Here is a 15,106-nt window from a genome sequence, read left to right as displayed (position 1 = left end):
AAGCATAACTAGCCTTGCTAACTGAAGGGCATGGAAGCTTAATAGCATTTAGTTCCTTAAGATTTTATCGTAATTGACCTTTTTTATTCCACTCTTCAATCAAGGGTCATTAAGTCAGTGGCGTAAAATATTTGGGTAAATGCATTTTGTTACTGTACTTAAGTAATTTTTGGACTACTTACTTGTTTTACTGAGTATCAAATATTTAAACAACTTTTAATCTTCTCAACTACATTTGTGATTCAGTATATGTACTTTTAACTCCACTGAATTTTAAGTGACTTTGACCGTAATTAATTACCGTACATTTTGCATGGCAGCCTTTTCTGGCATGGCTTATTTATTCTGCAGAAAAGGCAATATAACCATCACTATTTAATTTGTCTATTGAATAGTAATGGGCTGTTTCTTTGTGAGATGATACTGTAAATTTATTTGATTATTCAAGAAAACTTTTGAAAGATTGCTTTACTACTTTGCCTTTTTTATAACCAACTTGTATCTTTGTTTTCTTATGGCATGTTGAAGAGGCTGTTGTGTTGATTTTGGTTAATGCAGTGTTGGTGTACAATTTGATTTGTATTTTAAGAAATCAAACCCCTCAAATCAATAGTTTTTTGGCTTTTTCACGAAATGTGTAGTGTATGGTAATGAATCTCTAAGACTTTGTAATTGGAATTGGTGACTTTGAACTTACTACTGTAAGTTTTACAGTAGGGTATCTATACTTTTACTTAAGTATGATTTTCAGGAACTCTGGCAGTGCTGGGATGTGCACTGTTATTGCTCTGTGTTCTCTGTGAAAGAATACATGGCCGCTAATAGAACATGTTATAACAAACACATATACACACATTTAAATAAAATATCATTTATTGCATATACCAATTACATTAGAAGATTTGCATCAACTTGCCTCATTTATTAATTACAATAAAAAAAAATATGAATTTGGCAGATGAACAGAAGCTCTAATGTTAGCATGCATATGTAAAAGAGTTCCTGTGCTGACCGAGCAGGAAAGCCATGATGAGCAACTTCCTTGTGATTGGCAGCATTACCAGGCAGTATTAGAGAGAATACCAACGTCTAAACATGCCTGGTAAGACGCAAATCAGAGGATTTGAAAGAGGCAGAGAGGAGAGTTGAGTCCGGAGAAGAATCAGGCTGGTGAAACTGCACAAGGACAGAATGTGAAACAGAGGCAGAATTAGAAAAGGCAGAGCAAATAAAGGCAACATGATTACAATGAGCGATAGAAAACATTCATGGGAGCTTTATACAACTGAATAGAATAGCAGAAATACTAGTGCTGGTGGTGGGGGGTTGGGATAAAGTAAAGAAAGGTTTGGTTACACTTCACTTTAAGAGCAGGCCCTTGGCAAACATTACCTTGAACATGACATAGTTGTTAAATGCTTTTATGTGGCACCTGTCCGTTGCAAATCTGAATTGCATGTTATTTAGATCTGCGATTGTCCGTGGTTGTGAGTGTGCGATAGGAAAAGAACCAAATATTTTGTCAAAGCATCTCATGTCCACTGCCAAAATTATTGCAGAAGTTAACGCAAAGCATCTATAACCAAGTATTATAAACTGTGTTATACATCTTTTCGGTGACAGTAATAACTTCCTTTTCCTTTATCTCGGAGAATAAAAAAAGGAACCCTTCATCTCACACACATCTCATGTGTCACCAACATAATAAGCCATAGAGGTGGGGTTTAATGGACCAATCAGAGGTTGACAGAACACACTAGTAGGTGTGTGTGTGTGTGTGTGTGTGTGTGTGTGTGTGTGTTTGGGAGGGGCCCTTCAAACACCAGTCATTGAGACAATCAACAGGGCAACAGGGTTGGGCTGAAAAAAAAAATGGTGAATTTTGAATCTCATGACAAAAGCCGGATGAAAGTGAGATGAAAACACCCAGTATCAACTTCAACACGATATTTTTCTCATCTAATTGTCAAACAGTCAAAATTCTTAACTGCTTTTCACAAAAAAGTATATCTAACTGATTACAGGTGATACACATTGCATTTAGCTGTAGGTTTCAGTAAATGTTTGTATAATAAATGACTCTGTGCTTCACAATGGATGATACTCAAGTTTCTTGCTCTCAGTGTGCATCATTACCAGACAGTGTTAGAACACAAGTGATCAGCCCAGCACTGTCAGGTAAGATGTGCCCTAAGAGCATTTAACCATGGCTTATTTTAATTTTGAGTGAAATAGAGCTTATAATTAGACTGCATTTTCGTAGAGTTATTCGAGGGCCATCTGCATCATTACCAGGCAGTATTAGAGAATTCTATAACATCCAAAACTGCCTCGTAAGATGGAGATAACCATCCTTGTTATCGTGTTGATGCTCTTTTGCTTGTTAAATGTTGTGTTAAATCATTTGAATGTATAAAATTGCCAACTGAAAAATCCATCAATATGCACATAAAAGTTTAGATTAATGGCATAATCCAGTGTCACTATAGCAGTGTGATTTTGTGCTTGTTAAACCTCCACCCAGGCTCAGATTGCCTACTTTTATTGTAATAACTGTCCCTTTTTATTTTTTATATTTATATTTTCATTCCTTTTCAGAATACAGATTGAATATATTTTTTTTAATGGTCACTATGGCAACTTAATTGTGTTTTATTTTTTCTGGAATATAAAAATAAATACTCTAATATATTATAATATAATATTTAATAATAATTTTTATAATTTTCCTGCTTTAATTGAAACTGTTGAGAAATTGTTTTTTAAAGCAAAAATATTCTTTTCATGAAGGTAGAATTAATGAACCTCCCATTATTTGCACTTTCCCAAAGTTACCCCTGACTAATTAACACTCTGAAGTGTCCCATAAGCATTGTCACCTCAGAGAAATCACAAGGGAGAGTCTAGGCTCGGGAGAGAGTCCAGGCTCGGGAGAGCCTCGCTGGTTGCACCTTCATCAAAACAAACCTGTGTCTGTGGCATGCAACAGAGTGTTTACAGCAGGCCACTGAAGTGGCAATGGAAGTGCTTAGTCACGCTTATTAAAATGGCACCTTGGTCATCTGCACCTGAGGCTGCGCCTTATTCAACTCAGTCTGCAACAAACACAGTTCAATAAAATACTATACTATATTAAAATACTAAAGACTACACATTTGACATGCATTTGTCTAGATAATGAAGATAGTTTGTGAATCTCTCTCTCTCTCTCTCTCTCTCTCTCTCTCTCTCCCTAATTCTGTGGCTAAAAATTAGAACTTTATTATAGCGGTTTCTGAACAATTTAATTAATTCTAATAGGAACACACAATAGATCAAGCCAGTGTTTTTACAGCTTTTAAAGGAGCAAATACATTAAAATATATGACAACAAGAAAGTGATATAAACTGAAAACACAACCTTATGCAAAGTTGTGTTTTCACAACAATAATGTATATCGTGATAAAACCCACTAGCCTTATTTGCATTGCTTTTTTTATACACATGCTGCATATTTCCTGTTTACTATCTAAACAAATAAGTTCTCATTTTCTTTCTGTTTGTTTTAAACTGACCCAACAGGTTTATCAGGTCATGGGGGTTAGAGTTAATCTCCTAAGCATCTATAGTTCTGTCTGACTTGAAATTGATTAAGTAAGATCATATATTTTGAAATAACTAACAGAAAAGTAGAAAATACATTGTATTTAAGTTACCATTTTGATTTGTTGAGGTGGTCATTCAGGGTGCAGCCGCGAACAAGAAATGCCATTGTGTTGCCTTGCTGTGCCCATTTAACCAAAGAAGTGTACTTCCTGCTCCTTCCATTTGCCGAAGGGCCAGCAGCTCTTTTCATGTTGACCAAAGGTTCACCAGTATGTTTAAGCAAAGCTGCTGTTGCAACGAATCAGCTAAACAATAGGAGTGGAATCGCAAGCACAACCAGAAACGCAATCACCTTAAGACCCTGAAGCGAAGAAACTGCGCTTACAAAAAGATCTGGGTCTTCAGGTACACCTTGGAGCCCTGCCCAGGTGTCGTTTTCATACTCTGGCCAATAGCTATGCTCCATGCATACACAGGTGTGTTTCCTGCCCTGTGATTTGTCAGGTTACCAGAGAAGTCCACTGGGGTGGATGAGGTAAGCTTTTAGAAACCACACCTCTTACCAACTTGTTCATGCTCCAAGAGTGATATGATGTCAAACGTCTAGAATTTAACTACCAAAACCAGTATTTGTGCTTTTTATATATTTTTAGAAAGCATTACATTTAAATAAAAAGATTAGTTTCCAATATGTTGTAGATATTTGATCGACTGCAACGGAAAAACAACAACAATAGACATCCAAATCATTGAATATTAATATATTGATTTATTTCAACGAAGATGACTTTCTTGTTATACAATAGCTGCCTGTATGTTTTAGCTGAATCTAAATAAATTCATACCATGAAATGCATTTTATTTTGCACTGATGTTCTGAGTTAAGCCCAAAATACAGAATAACATGATGGATGAATATATTGCTTGCATTTTTGCCCATCTCATAAAGGGAATTTTGCTGTGTTTATTTACATATTAAAATATAGTGTTTATTTAGTGATATTATGAATTTAGATAACTTATTAAGGGTTTTATTTATTACAGGGCTAGTGTTTGTATGTACAGTATATTAATCATTATTCCATTTCTATGATGAAGTGAGATGTATTTTCCACAATCATATGTTTGGTTAATTGGATGGATGGTCTAAGATTTCACTAGTAGGGACTTTATCCAGAGACACACTTCAGGTCTGTAACCCAAGAGACAGTTCACTTTCTTCTCCTTCCTCCTGTAATGAGCTCCCCAATGCCAGTTTCAGTGGCAAGAGAGAGGTGGAACACAAGGATCAGCTGGCCTCCAAAAGTGGCCTCCTGAGGGCTTGTGCAATGGAGGAACAACAAAACAAGCTCCAGCACCACTTTATTCACGCAAACACACAGATACACAGTGTGTGTGTGTGAGAGAGAGAAAGAGAGAGATTGAGAGAGAGAGAGAATTCATGGTGAGACTTGACCTGGGGGATTCCTGATCTAAATGAGATGTCAGGCTTCTCTTTCTCATAAACACACCACTGTCCCTCAGTTTCATCATTTTCTCCTCCGGGTAAACATATGCAAAAATGCGTAGTTTGATTCGTGATAAAAAATAAACACATCTGGCAATTAAAAAAAAAAAAGGTTTGAATCCATTGTACTGTCAAAATTAAAGTGAAAAATCTGTATCTTATTGTTTTTAATACTGTTATAATTTTCCTATATGACAGAGGAAAAAATGGCCATACTGTTTGGCCTTTAAACAAAGCTGCCCCTATCATTTTATTCACTTGGCCTTACCTGCCCTACAGCATGTTTTTCCAACGTAGACAGGATTTCTTTCTTGTATGACCTTGTGTCTCTTTGTCTGGCTAAATAAGTAGTTACACAAGTAATGCATCACAATAATATTATCTCTCTTTCTCTCTCTTTATATATATATATATATATATATATATATATATATATATATATATATATATATATATATATATATAATAAATAATCAGTGACATAATCAATATGCAACACTCAAGACAATCACTGTATTAGATACCAGCCTCTGATGGTACGTAGTTTCTCATGATACATCTGCATTTGATGTGCACTCACAATGTCAAAATATAACTCTGCATGTGCATTGTGATGTAGTGGTGTATGCTGTATTAAATTCTACTCAGCTAAAATTCACTTTCTGTGTGAGTGTGTGATGGATTAAGGAAGTAATTAAAGTGTACTTTAGTGTAATAATTGCAAATATATCTGAGAAAATAATTGTAGATTTCCAGAAAAACAAGATGTTTCGGACAAGCTTTCTTCTGCTGTGTCTAAGAAAAGCACTTCTGTGGCTGTAAGAGGTAATATTATATGACACACACACACACACACACACACACACACACACACACACACACACACATATATATATATATATATATATATATATATATATATATATATATATATATATATATATATATATATATATATAAATGTATTTATTAGTTTTTTCATACAATTGTTTTTAAATGTCTTTGCCAGAACATTTTGTTAAAATGTCTGTCCCAGAAAAGCACTTCTGTGGCTGTAAGAGGTAATACTATATATATATATATATATATATATATATATATATATATATATATATATATATATATATATATATATATATATAGGTCTCACCCACTTCTCAAAAGTTTTGTCCACTCCCCACCAAACAAATACATTGAAATTCAGCTAAACATCAGACACTATCATCCCACTGTTACTGTCATCCAACCAACTTAATCACAATATTTACACATGCTAAACTAATGTTTAGGCTTTCTGATGAATGGAAAGAACAAATAAAAATATAGGTAACTCTAAGCATTGTATCCGTATTATTGTACATAACATAAAAATATGTACATTACAATATTATTTTTTGTACCTTGGTTGTGAACTATGAAGATTTAACTGCAAACAGACAAGAGTAGCCATATTATATATATCATGTATTTTTTATGAATGTGAATAAATATTTTATTAATATATTATTTAATACATTAATTTTCCCACTTATAATCCCAACCTACAACGGTATTCTTCAGTAAAGTCATTGGGGTATAATCTGTCCACTTAACTCTTAACACTTAACTGTACAAGGTGCGGATACACCTCTTTACTAGAATAATCCAATTTTTTTAAATATTTGCTCTGTGGTTGTCCTATATGGTTGTCTCTTTCCAACTAATGCACAGGTTCCCAACCTTGGGCCAGGAGTACTTTCGGGGTCCTGCATTTCCAGCTCTTCCATTCACTTTCATTCAGAAAACCTGTTATTTCTCAGAAATAAGGTGTGCTGGGAGCTAAAATGTGCAGCACATGGGTTCTGCAGGACTGGGTATAATGTACACAGATGTATAGACTACAGGCAGACTGAGAAACATTGCAGGACATCAGATGAGATACAGTATTTTTTTGTATTTGTACAGAAAGTACATATGTGTTAGTTGTACACAAAGATGGCAAAAGTATACACATACTTAGTAGATGTACAGATACTTACATTTTAAAAGACTCTGGTAAAAATTGAAGTACTGACTACACTTATAAACTCAAGTTAAAGTAAAGACATGTGGGTTCTTTCATGGACTTAAGTAAAAAGTAGTCATTACTACTAACTATGTTAGTGTCATGCTGGTAACTGATCTCACATCATATTAATATATTGATATAAAAGAATTTCAAATTTTGTAATAAATGTATTCAGGCTGAACAACCACCATATAGAACACAAGCAGAGAAATGATGATGATGATGATGATCAGGCGATCAAGAATGTCTTTGTCCCTACATCTGTGGTGTATGGGAATGATAATGCGAATGATAAACCAATGGTAGGTTAAAAAAGCCATGCAATGAAAAGAAATAGGTCGATGGGCCAAATAGATTAAAACTAAATGATGAGTCTGGTTTGAAAATGTAAGAAGTATAAAGTACATATGTTTGTGTAAAAAAAATTAATGAAAGTAAAAGTTGTCCAAGGAATAAACAGTGAAGTGAAGTACTGAAACCAGAAAAATCTACTTAAGTAAAGTAAAAAAGTATTTGTACTTCATTCATCTCTGGTTGTAACTGAAAGTAAGGTCGCTGCGTGTTGATACATAAACATTGCTGTCTTTTGTTTGTTCTCACTGTTCAGTGAAGACACAGTAGAAGAACAGTGAACTTAATCAGCAGATGGCAGTAGGCTCTGTGCCCATATTGAATACTGTATTGTCGAAGAAGATGAGGACAAACCCAACCCTCAATCCCTATGTCTTTAGCCACATTTGGGTAATGTCCCGCCTCTTTTTTGAGGATTGGCTGATTCTGTACACACTCTTCCCGCTCATTGGACATAATCTATGTAACTCCACGTAGAAAAATAAGGGTGTAAAAAAGCATTCAGGCCCATTCAGATTAATAGCTTGTCCTTCAGCTCCACTGCATTGCACTGCATATCTACACTATCCAAGGTAAACGTCCTTTCATGATATATTGATTATAATTGTTATTTTTAATTAATCTCACAATTAAATTAATATTCAGCCAGGTGGCTGTTAGCTTTGTTGGATTTTCACTAGAGTAGCATTTTTAAAGATTTGGAGATGATGTGTGAGTCAGGGAGATCATTGGAATGCAGATGCTGTTGTGTAACATGATAATATTAGTAATGTTAGAATTATAAGTAGGACGGTAGTTTTGCGTCTCAGTCTGACAGCAGATCCGGTAAATAAAACAGAAACAGACTTTACTCACGATTTATTTATTTATTTATTTTATCTGGACCAATCCAGATGTGTAAAATCGTTTTATGCATGAAACAGAGCAGAAATAATACACAGAAACCGTATTACCAATAAATAACCGACTGTTCTATCTGCCAAACGGATAATTTGGCATTTTCTATATATATATATATATATACAATATATAAAACCATTTAGTATATCTTCTCAAGGGACAGTACTATTTAAATTAAACTTGAATATATTTTAAAGTAGTTAATGTGGAGCTTGTATAGCTATACAAATTTACTGTCCACTGAAAATAACTCATACAGTCATTATTGTCAAAACAGCTGGCAACAAAAGTGAATACATCCTAAGTGATAACAGATGTATGTTGTGTAACCATGCAAAGCCACATGTCCTACTCATCATGTTCATGTTTTTGTTTGCTTGACAGGACCATACAAATTTGTGTATCTTGTATAAGAGCAGTAAAAATCTAATGTTTTGAGTACAATTCTCTCATACCGACCACTGGAAGTTCAACATGGCACCTCATGGCAAAGAACTCTCTGAGGATTTGAGAATTAAAATTGTTGCTCTCCACAAAGATGGCCTCGGCTACAAGAAGATCGGTAACCTCCTGAAACTGACTTACAGTACAGTGGCCAGGGTCATACAGAGGTTTTCCAAGACGGGTTCCACTCAGAACAGGCCTCGCAAAGGTCGATCAAAGAAGCTGAGTCCTCGTGCTGTACTTCAAGTGCAGAAACTGGCTTCAAAAAACAGACATATGAGTGCTGCCAGCATTGCTTTAGAGGTTGCAGAAGCAGAAGGTCCGCTTGTCAGTGCTCAGACCATACGACGCACACTGCAACAAGTTGGTTTGCATGGGTGTTGTACCAGAAGGGAGCCTTTTCTGAAGCTGGCTCACAAGAAAGCCCAAAAACAGTTTGCTGAAGACACCATGCCCAAGAGCATGAATTACTGGAACCATGTCCTGTGGTCTGATGACACTAAAACAAACTTTTTTGGCTCAGATGGTGTCCAGCATGTGTGGCTACACCCTGGTGAGGAGCACCAAGAAAACTGTGTATTGCCTACAGTCAAGCATGGTGGTGGTAGCGTCATGGTCTGGGGCTGCATGAGTGCTGCTGGTACTGGGGAGCTGCGGTTAAATTCGGGAAACATGGATTCCAACATGTACTGTGACATTCTGAAGCAGAACATGACCTCCCTTCAGAAACTGGGCCAAAAAACAGAAGGTGAACTTGATTTTACGTTCAGATTGACAAAATTGAATAGAAACCATTGCTTGCTTAAAGGTCCCTGGTTAAGCATGACTATCATTGATGTGAATGTCTTTTAAATTACATTGCTGTTTGGTAAAAATGTTTAAGTGCAACAGAAATAGATGGAATGAATGTGACTGGATTGGGGCTTAACTAAACTATTTAAGCATTTTCCCACTTATAATTGTGATCACTAATTAAACTTACTGCAGGCAAGATTATAGGGTGCAGTCAGTTCATGCAGAGAAATGTATACTCTTGCATTCCTCTTTTATTCATTCTTCAAATTGTATGTGGGTTTAATGTATTTTCTTGTTTCATGCTGCTTTCATTGTTCTGCAGGAACCTCAAAAGCTGTTGAGCATGTCCCCCAAACAATTGCACCGACACTGATTAAACAGGTTTGAAGTGTTTTCAGTTGTTTCAATTGTTGGCCAAAAGAAATCACAAACTTCATTATTGCAGACCTGGAAAAAACACAAAATCAACTAGAATTGATTTTCTAGGGATTTAATGTAGTTGAACAAGAGAAGATTGACAAGTTCATGCAGGAGTTGGATGGCACTGATAACAAGTGTAAGTTATTTTAATAATGCAAACATTATTTAGTAACTAATAAAAAGTTATTTTTTCATATTTAGTTTCTTTTCATGTGCAACACTTTAAGAACAGTCAAGAACATTGGAAAACAAAGGGCTTAATAGTAATTGAACCAGCTAAATGGGTGTGTTAGAAAAAGTAGTTTTGGCAGTAAAATCGTTTTTTTGATGAGCTACTTCTAATAGTTTTATTATATTATAGTAATTATTGTGTTATATACATTCACATTTCAGCCAAATTTGGTGCTAATGCCATCCTGGGTATATCCTTGGCTGTGTGCAATGCAAGAGCAGCAGAAAAAGGTGTTCCTCTTTACCAACATATTGCCGACCCAGAGGTCATCCTGCTAGTGCCGGTGAGTGATAAAGACGTTAAAATTGAACAGAAACTACTTACAGTGAATCAAATAAATATTGATCTTTTTTTTTTTTTTGATTGATTGATGATACATTTTACTGTTTCTTTGCGTTAATAAAATCATTACAAATATTTCACTGAAAACCTGTTTGATATGAAAGTCTAAGGGCAGATGTTGAACCTAAATAAGCAATTATATCATATAACTTAAAACTTCAACTTTGTTTTAGAAATTTGTGATTTTGGTACCACAAATATCTCCTTTCTGACTTTGTCTTAGAGCAAGGTTTTAGATAATTTATAGCTTAATTTACAGAATAGATGAAAGAATTTACAGTGTGCCACGTGGTGGTGTAGCATTAATATGGTTTCACTTCGGTGTGCGAGATGTCAGAAAACACAATAACAAAACAAAAATAAAAATAAAAATCCTTAAACCAAAGCAACAAATTAGAAAACACAAATATAATTATGACAGAAATGGTAGATCTGGTTTTTGAATGGAATACATACCACTGACTGGATGAGACTTCCTCACTCAATATACAGGAAGTACAACAAGCTGAGGCATTACAAAGTCGATTTGTGTGTAAATGAAAACTGATTTAAAGTTGCTTTATTTAAAACAAAAATGGTTTAATGTGAACACAAAACTTCACAAATGTACAAGAAACAAAGGTATATACACAATTTCCTACTTCTTGTTCAGTGACTGATGTTCAATCAGTGGTAAGTATTCCATTTGCAAAATATATCTACTTTTTCTGGTTTGTCTGAATTGTTGTTGCATTATTCAGTTTTCCACTCCTCGGCCAACGTAGGTCACAGATTCTGGGTTCTCAGTTTCTCATGTTGTCCTGGTGGCCACATGGGATTTCTCCAGGTTCGGAAGTTTTTTCCCCACTTCTTAAAATCTTGCCAGTAGCTAGCATAATGCAATGCAGGTGTCCTAGATTCCTTATGCTGAATTTCCCCTACAGCATTTTCCCACCTTATGCCTAGTGCTCTAGGAATAGACCTTATATCCATGGCAATCCTAACCAGTAAGTGGAAAGTGGTTACTAAGTATGGATTGTTGAATAAATTAAGATTTATTATGTGAGGAATGTGTGTTGGATTTTATCGTCTGTCCAAACAGTTTTTTCCTCAGTTCTGAAAGTCTATTAACTCTCGTGGAGATTCATTTCTCTGCACTTCATAACTTCCTATAAAGAAGCAAATTGGTATTAGTTGACATTAAAAACCTTTACATTAAAGTAAAACTTGTGCTGCTTATTTTGTTTAAGGTATTAAATGTGACAAATGGTGGATCCCATGCTGACAATAAGCTCGCGATGCAGGAGTTCATGATCCTGCCGGTGAGTGCCAGTAGCTTCAAGGAGGCCATGCGCATCGGGGCTGAGGTCTACCACAACCTAAGAAACATCATTAAGGAGAAGTATGGCAAGGATGCTACCAATGATGGAGATGAGGGTGGATTTGCAACAAATATCGTGGAGAATAAGGAAGGTAGTAAAATTATTAATTAGTTGTAAAATTGTGAATGATGTACAGATACAGATGTTAAATGGTAACTGCTTTATCTGTGTCTACTAGTTTTGGAGCTGCTAAAGACTGCCTTCAGCCAAGCAGGTTACTCTGAAGATGTGATTGGTATGGATGGGGCAGCATCACAGTTTCACCGGAATGGAAAATATGATTGTGACTTCAAGTCACCTGATGACCACATTCGTTACACTCCCTCTGATGAACTTGCTGAACTGTACAAGACCTTTGTTCAGGATGACCCTGGTAGCCCCTGTTCTTATTTTTCTAAACTGTAATGAATGAATTGTTCCATTGTTTTATTATTATTATTATTTTGTTTGTATGTTTCACATTACTCCATTGTTGTGAAATCTCCTTTGCTAATTAGTTCAGTTGTTATTTTATTTTTTTCTTTCTTCCCCCTTGTTGTTTTGAAGTGGTGTCCATTGAGGACCCAGTTGACCAGGATGATTGCCAGGCCTGGCCCAGCTTTACAGCCCCTACAGATATTCAGGTAGTTGGGGACGACCTGACCGTGACTAATCCTAAACGTATTTCCAAAGCCGTGGCGGAGAAGGCCTGCAATTGTCAGGTGCTCAAAGTGAACCAAATTTGAGTCCCTCCAGGTGCGAGTTCACAATTTACTGCATGCATTAATTATGGTGCAAGAAAATGGTCTTGGCATCCTACTATTTTCAGCATTTGCTACTAAAGATATGTTGAATTTACATTCTGTACTGTGACCACTAAAATAAAGCAATTAAAATGAGCAGGTACTGTACATCCAGAAAGTATTTACAGCACTTCACTTTTTCCACATTTTATGTTAGTCTTATTCCAAAATGGATTAAATTCATTATTTTCCTCGGAATTCTAAAAACAATACCCCATAATGACAATGTAATGAATGAAAATGAAATCTTTGCAAATTTATAAAAACAATAATTAAATAAAACACATACATAAGAATTCACAGCCTTTGCTCAATACTTTGTTAAAGCATCTTTGGCACCAATTACAAGTCTTTTTCAGTATGATGCTACAAGCTTTGCACACCTATTTTTGGGTAGTTTCTTCCATTCTTTTTTGCAGAAGTTCTCAAGCTCCATTAGGTTGGATTGTGAGCGTTGGTGCACAGCCATTTTCAGATATCTCCAGAGATGTTCAATCGGGTTCACGCCTGGGCTCTGGCTGGGCCTCTCCAGCACGTTTACAGAGTCGTCCCATAGCCGCTCCTGTCTTATCCTTTGTTAGGGTCGTTGTACTGTTGGAAGATGAAGTCACCCCATTTTGAGGTCCCGGGCACTCTGTAGCAGGTTTTCACAAAGGATGTCTCTGTACATTGCTACATTCATCCTTCCCTTGATCCTGACTAGTCTCCCAGTTCCTGCCGCTGAAAAACATCCTCACAGCATGATGATGCTACCATCGTAGGGATGGTTTTGGCCAAGTGATGAGCGGTGCCTGGTTTCCTCCAGACATGATGCTTGGCATTCAAGCCAAAGAGTTTAATCTTTGTTTCTCATGGTTTGAGAGTCCTTTACATGTATTTTGGCAAACTCCAGGCAGGCTGTCATGTGTCTTTTACTGAGGAGTGGCTTCCATCTGGCCACTCTACCTCTGCCTGATTGGTGGAGTGCTGCAAAGATGGTTGTTCTTCTGGAAGGTTCTCCTCTCTCTACAGAGAAACGCTGGAGCTCTTTCAGAGTGACCATCAGGTTCTTCTGACGAAGGCCTTTCTCCCCTCAGATTGTTCAATTTGGCCAGGCGGCCGCTCTAGGAAGAGTCCTGGTGGTTCCAAACTTCTTCTATTTGTGGATGATGCCGGCCACTGTACTCATTGGACCTTCAATGCTGCAAAAAATTGTCTGTACCCTTCCTCAGATCTGTGCCTCCATACAATCCTGTCTCAGAGGTCTACAGACAATTCCTTGGACTTCATGGCTTGGTTTGTGCTCTGACATGCACTGTTAACTGTGAGACTTTTATATAGACAGGTGTGTGACTCCAAATCATGTCCCATTAACTGAATATACCACAGATAGACTCCAATCAAGTTGTAGAAACAGCTCAAGATTGATCAGTGAAAACAAGATGCAGCTGAGCTAAATTTTAGGTGACTTGGCAAAGGCTGTGAATACTTATGTACTTGATTATTATTTTTTTTTTTATAAATTGGCAAAGATTTTGAACAAACTTCTTTTACGTTGTCATTGTGGGGTATTGTTTGTAGAATTTCAAGGAAAATAATGAATGTAATCCATTTTGAAATATGGCTGTTCCATGATATGGAAAAACGTGGAAAAAGTGAAGCGCTTTGAATACTTTCCAGATGCAAATTATAAATATTGCAGTGTTACACAAGTGTACAAAATGTCTGATCAAACTATCAATATGAAATTTAAATTGCTATGGAATATCAATTAGTTTTTGTATTTATGTAAGCATTTCTGAAATGTATTACTAAATTACTTTTTACAATAAAAAAAAAACTTTTTACAATAATTTGTTGATTTATCCACTCTTTCCTTGTAGCTGTGTGAAAACCCTTCTCTGGGTTTTCTCCACAGAATTGAAAAGGAACTGGCGATAAGGCTCATTTCGCAGGGAGGAAGTTCAGGAACACACTGAACTGAGGCAGAACTATTGACTACACCGAAAGCCCATGTTATGACAATCTAGCTTTGCTTGCTGTCAGTAGAGAAAATTACAGCATACCAATATTATTCTGTACTGTTTTTTTGGGTTTTTTTTGTATCAGAATGGTTAAAAAGTATATTAAAGGAATGTAAGCAGTATTTACAGTTATTAAAAAAAAATCTATATATATAATATATACAAATATATATAATCAGTGCTGTGAACTTAGTCATTTACTGAGAATTTCATTCATAAAGAACCAATTATATGTCTGTGGTTTTAGAGTATCCTGTGGTTGCAGCAGATTAAAAATAAACATGACCTTAAAAAAACCTTTGTTTTCTTACTATGTGACAATTTTTCAGTAGACAA

At 35.8% G+C, this 15,106-nt stretch overlaps 1 protein-coding gene and 1 long non-coding RNA gene across 4 annotated transcripts; one reads left to right on the top strand and one right to left on the bottom strand.

Moving 5' to 3' along the window:
• Positions 1 to 855: 855 nt before the first annotated feature.
• LOC124389001 lies at positions 856 to 3,960 on the bottom strand. 2 transcript variants are annotated; one of them, XR_006926499.1, is made up of 2 exons: positions 3,697 to 3,960; positions 856 to 3,095 (listed from the first exon to the last, which is right to left on the bottom strand). It is a non-coding gene; the product is annotated as an uncharacterized LOC124389001 (long non-coding RNA). The 2 variants fall into 2 exon arrangements; XR_006926498.1 differs by having other exon boundaries at positions 856 to 1,176.
• Positions 3,961 to 9,529: 5,569 nt separating this feature from the next.
• eno1b (enolase 1b, (alpha)) lies at positions 9,530 to 15,066 on the top strand. Of its 2 annotated transcripts, none has more exons than XM_046859122.1 (8): positions 9,530 to 9,583; positions 9,953 to 10,011; positions 10,117 to 10,186; positions 10,444 to 10,565; positions 11,854 to 12,076; positions 12,164 to 12,358; positions 12,532 to 12,720; positions 14,665 to 15,066. In XM_046859122.1, exons 1-7 carry the CDS (start codon positions 9,547 to 9,549, stop codon positions 12,708 to 12,710), a joined length of 885 nt encoding a protein of 294 aa, XP_046715078.1. In that variant the 5' UTR covers positions 9,530 to 9,546; the 3' UTR covers positions 12,711 to 12,720; positions 14,665 to 15,066. The 2 variants fall into 2 exon arrangements, with proteins under 2 accessions (XP_046715078.1, XP_046715070.1); XM_046859114.1 differs by having other exon boundaries at positions 14,630 to 15,066.
• Positions 15,067 to 15,106: the final 40 nt, after the last annotated feature.

The sequence above is a fragment of the Silurus meridionalis genome, chromosome 1, assembly GCF_014805685.1.
Source record: "Silurus meridionalis isolate SWU-2019-XX chromosome 1, ASM1480568v1, whole genome shotgun sequence".
NCBI lineage: Eukaryota > Metazoa > Chordata > Actinopteri > Siluriformes > Siluridae > Silurus > Silurus meridionalis.
The sequence above is the reverse complement of the archived record's forward strand: the minus strand, read 5'-3'. Positions and strand labels throughout refer to the sequence as shown.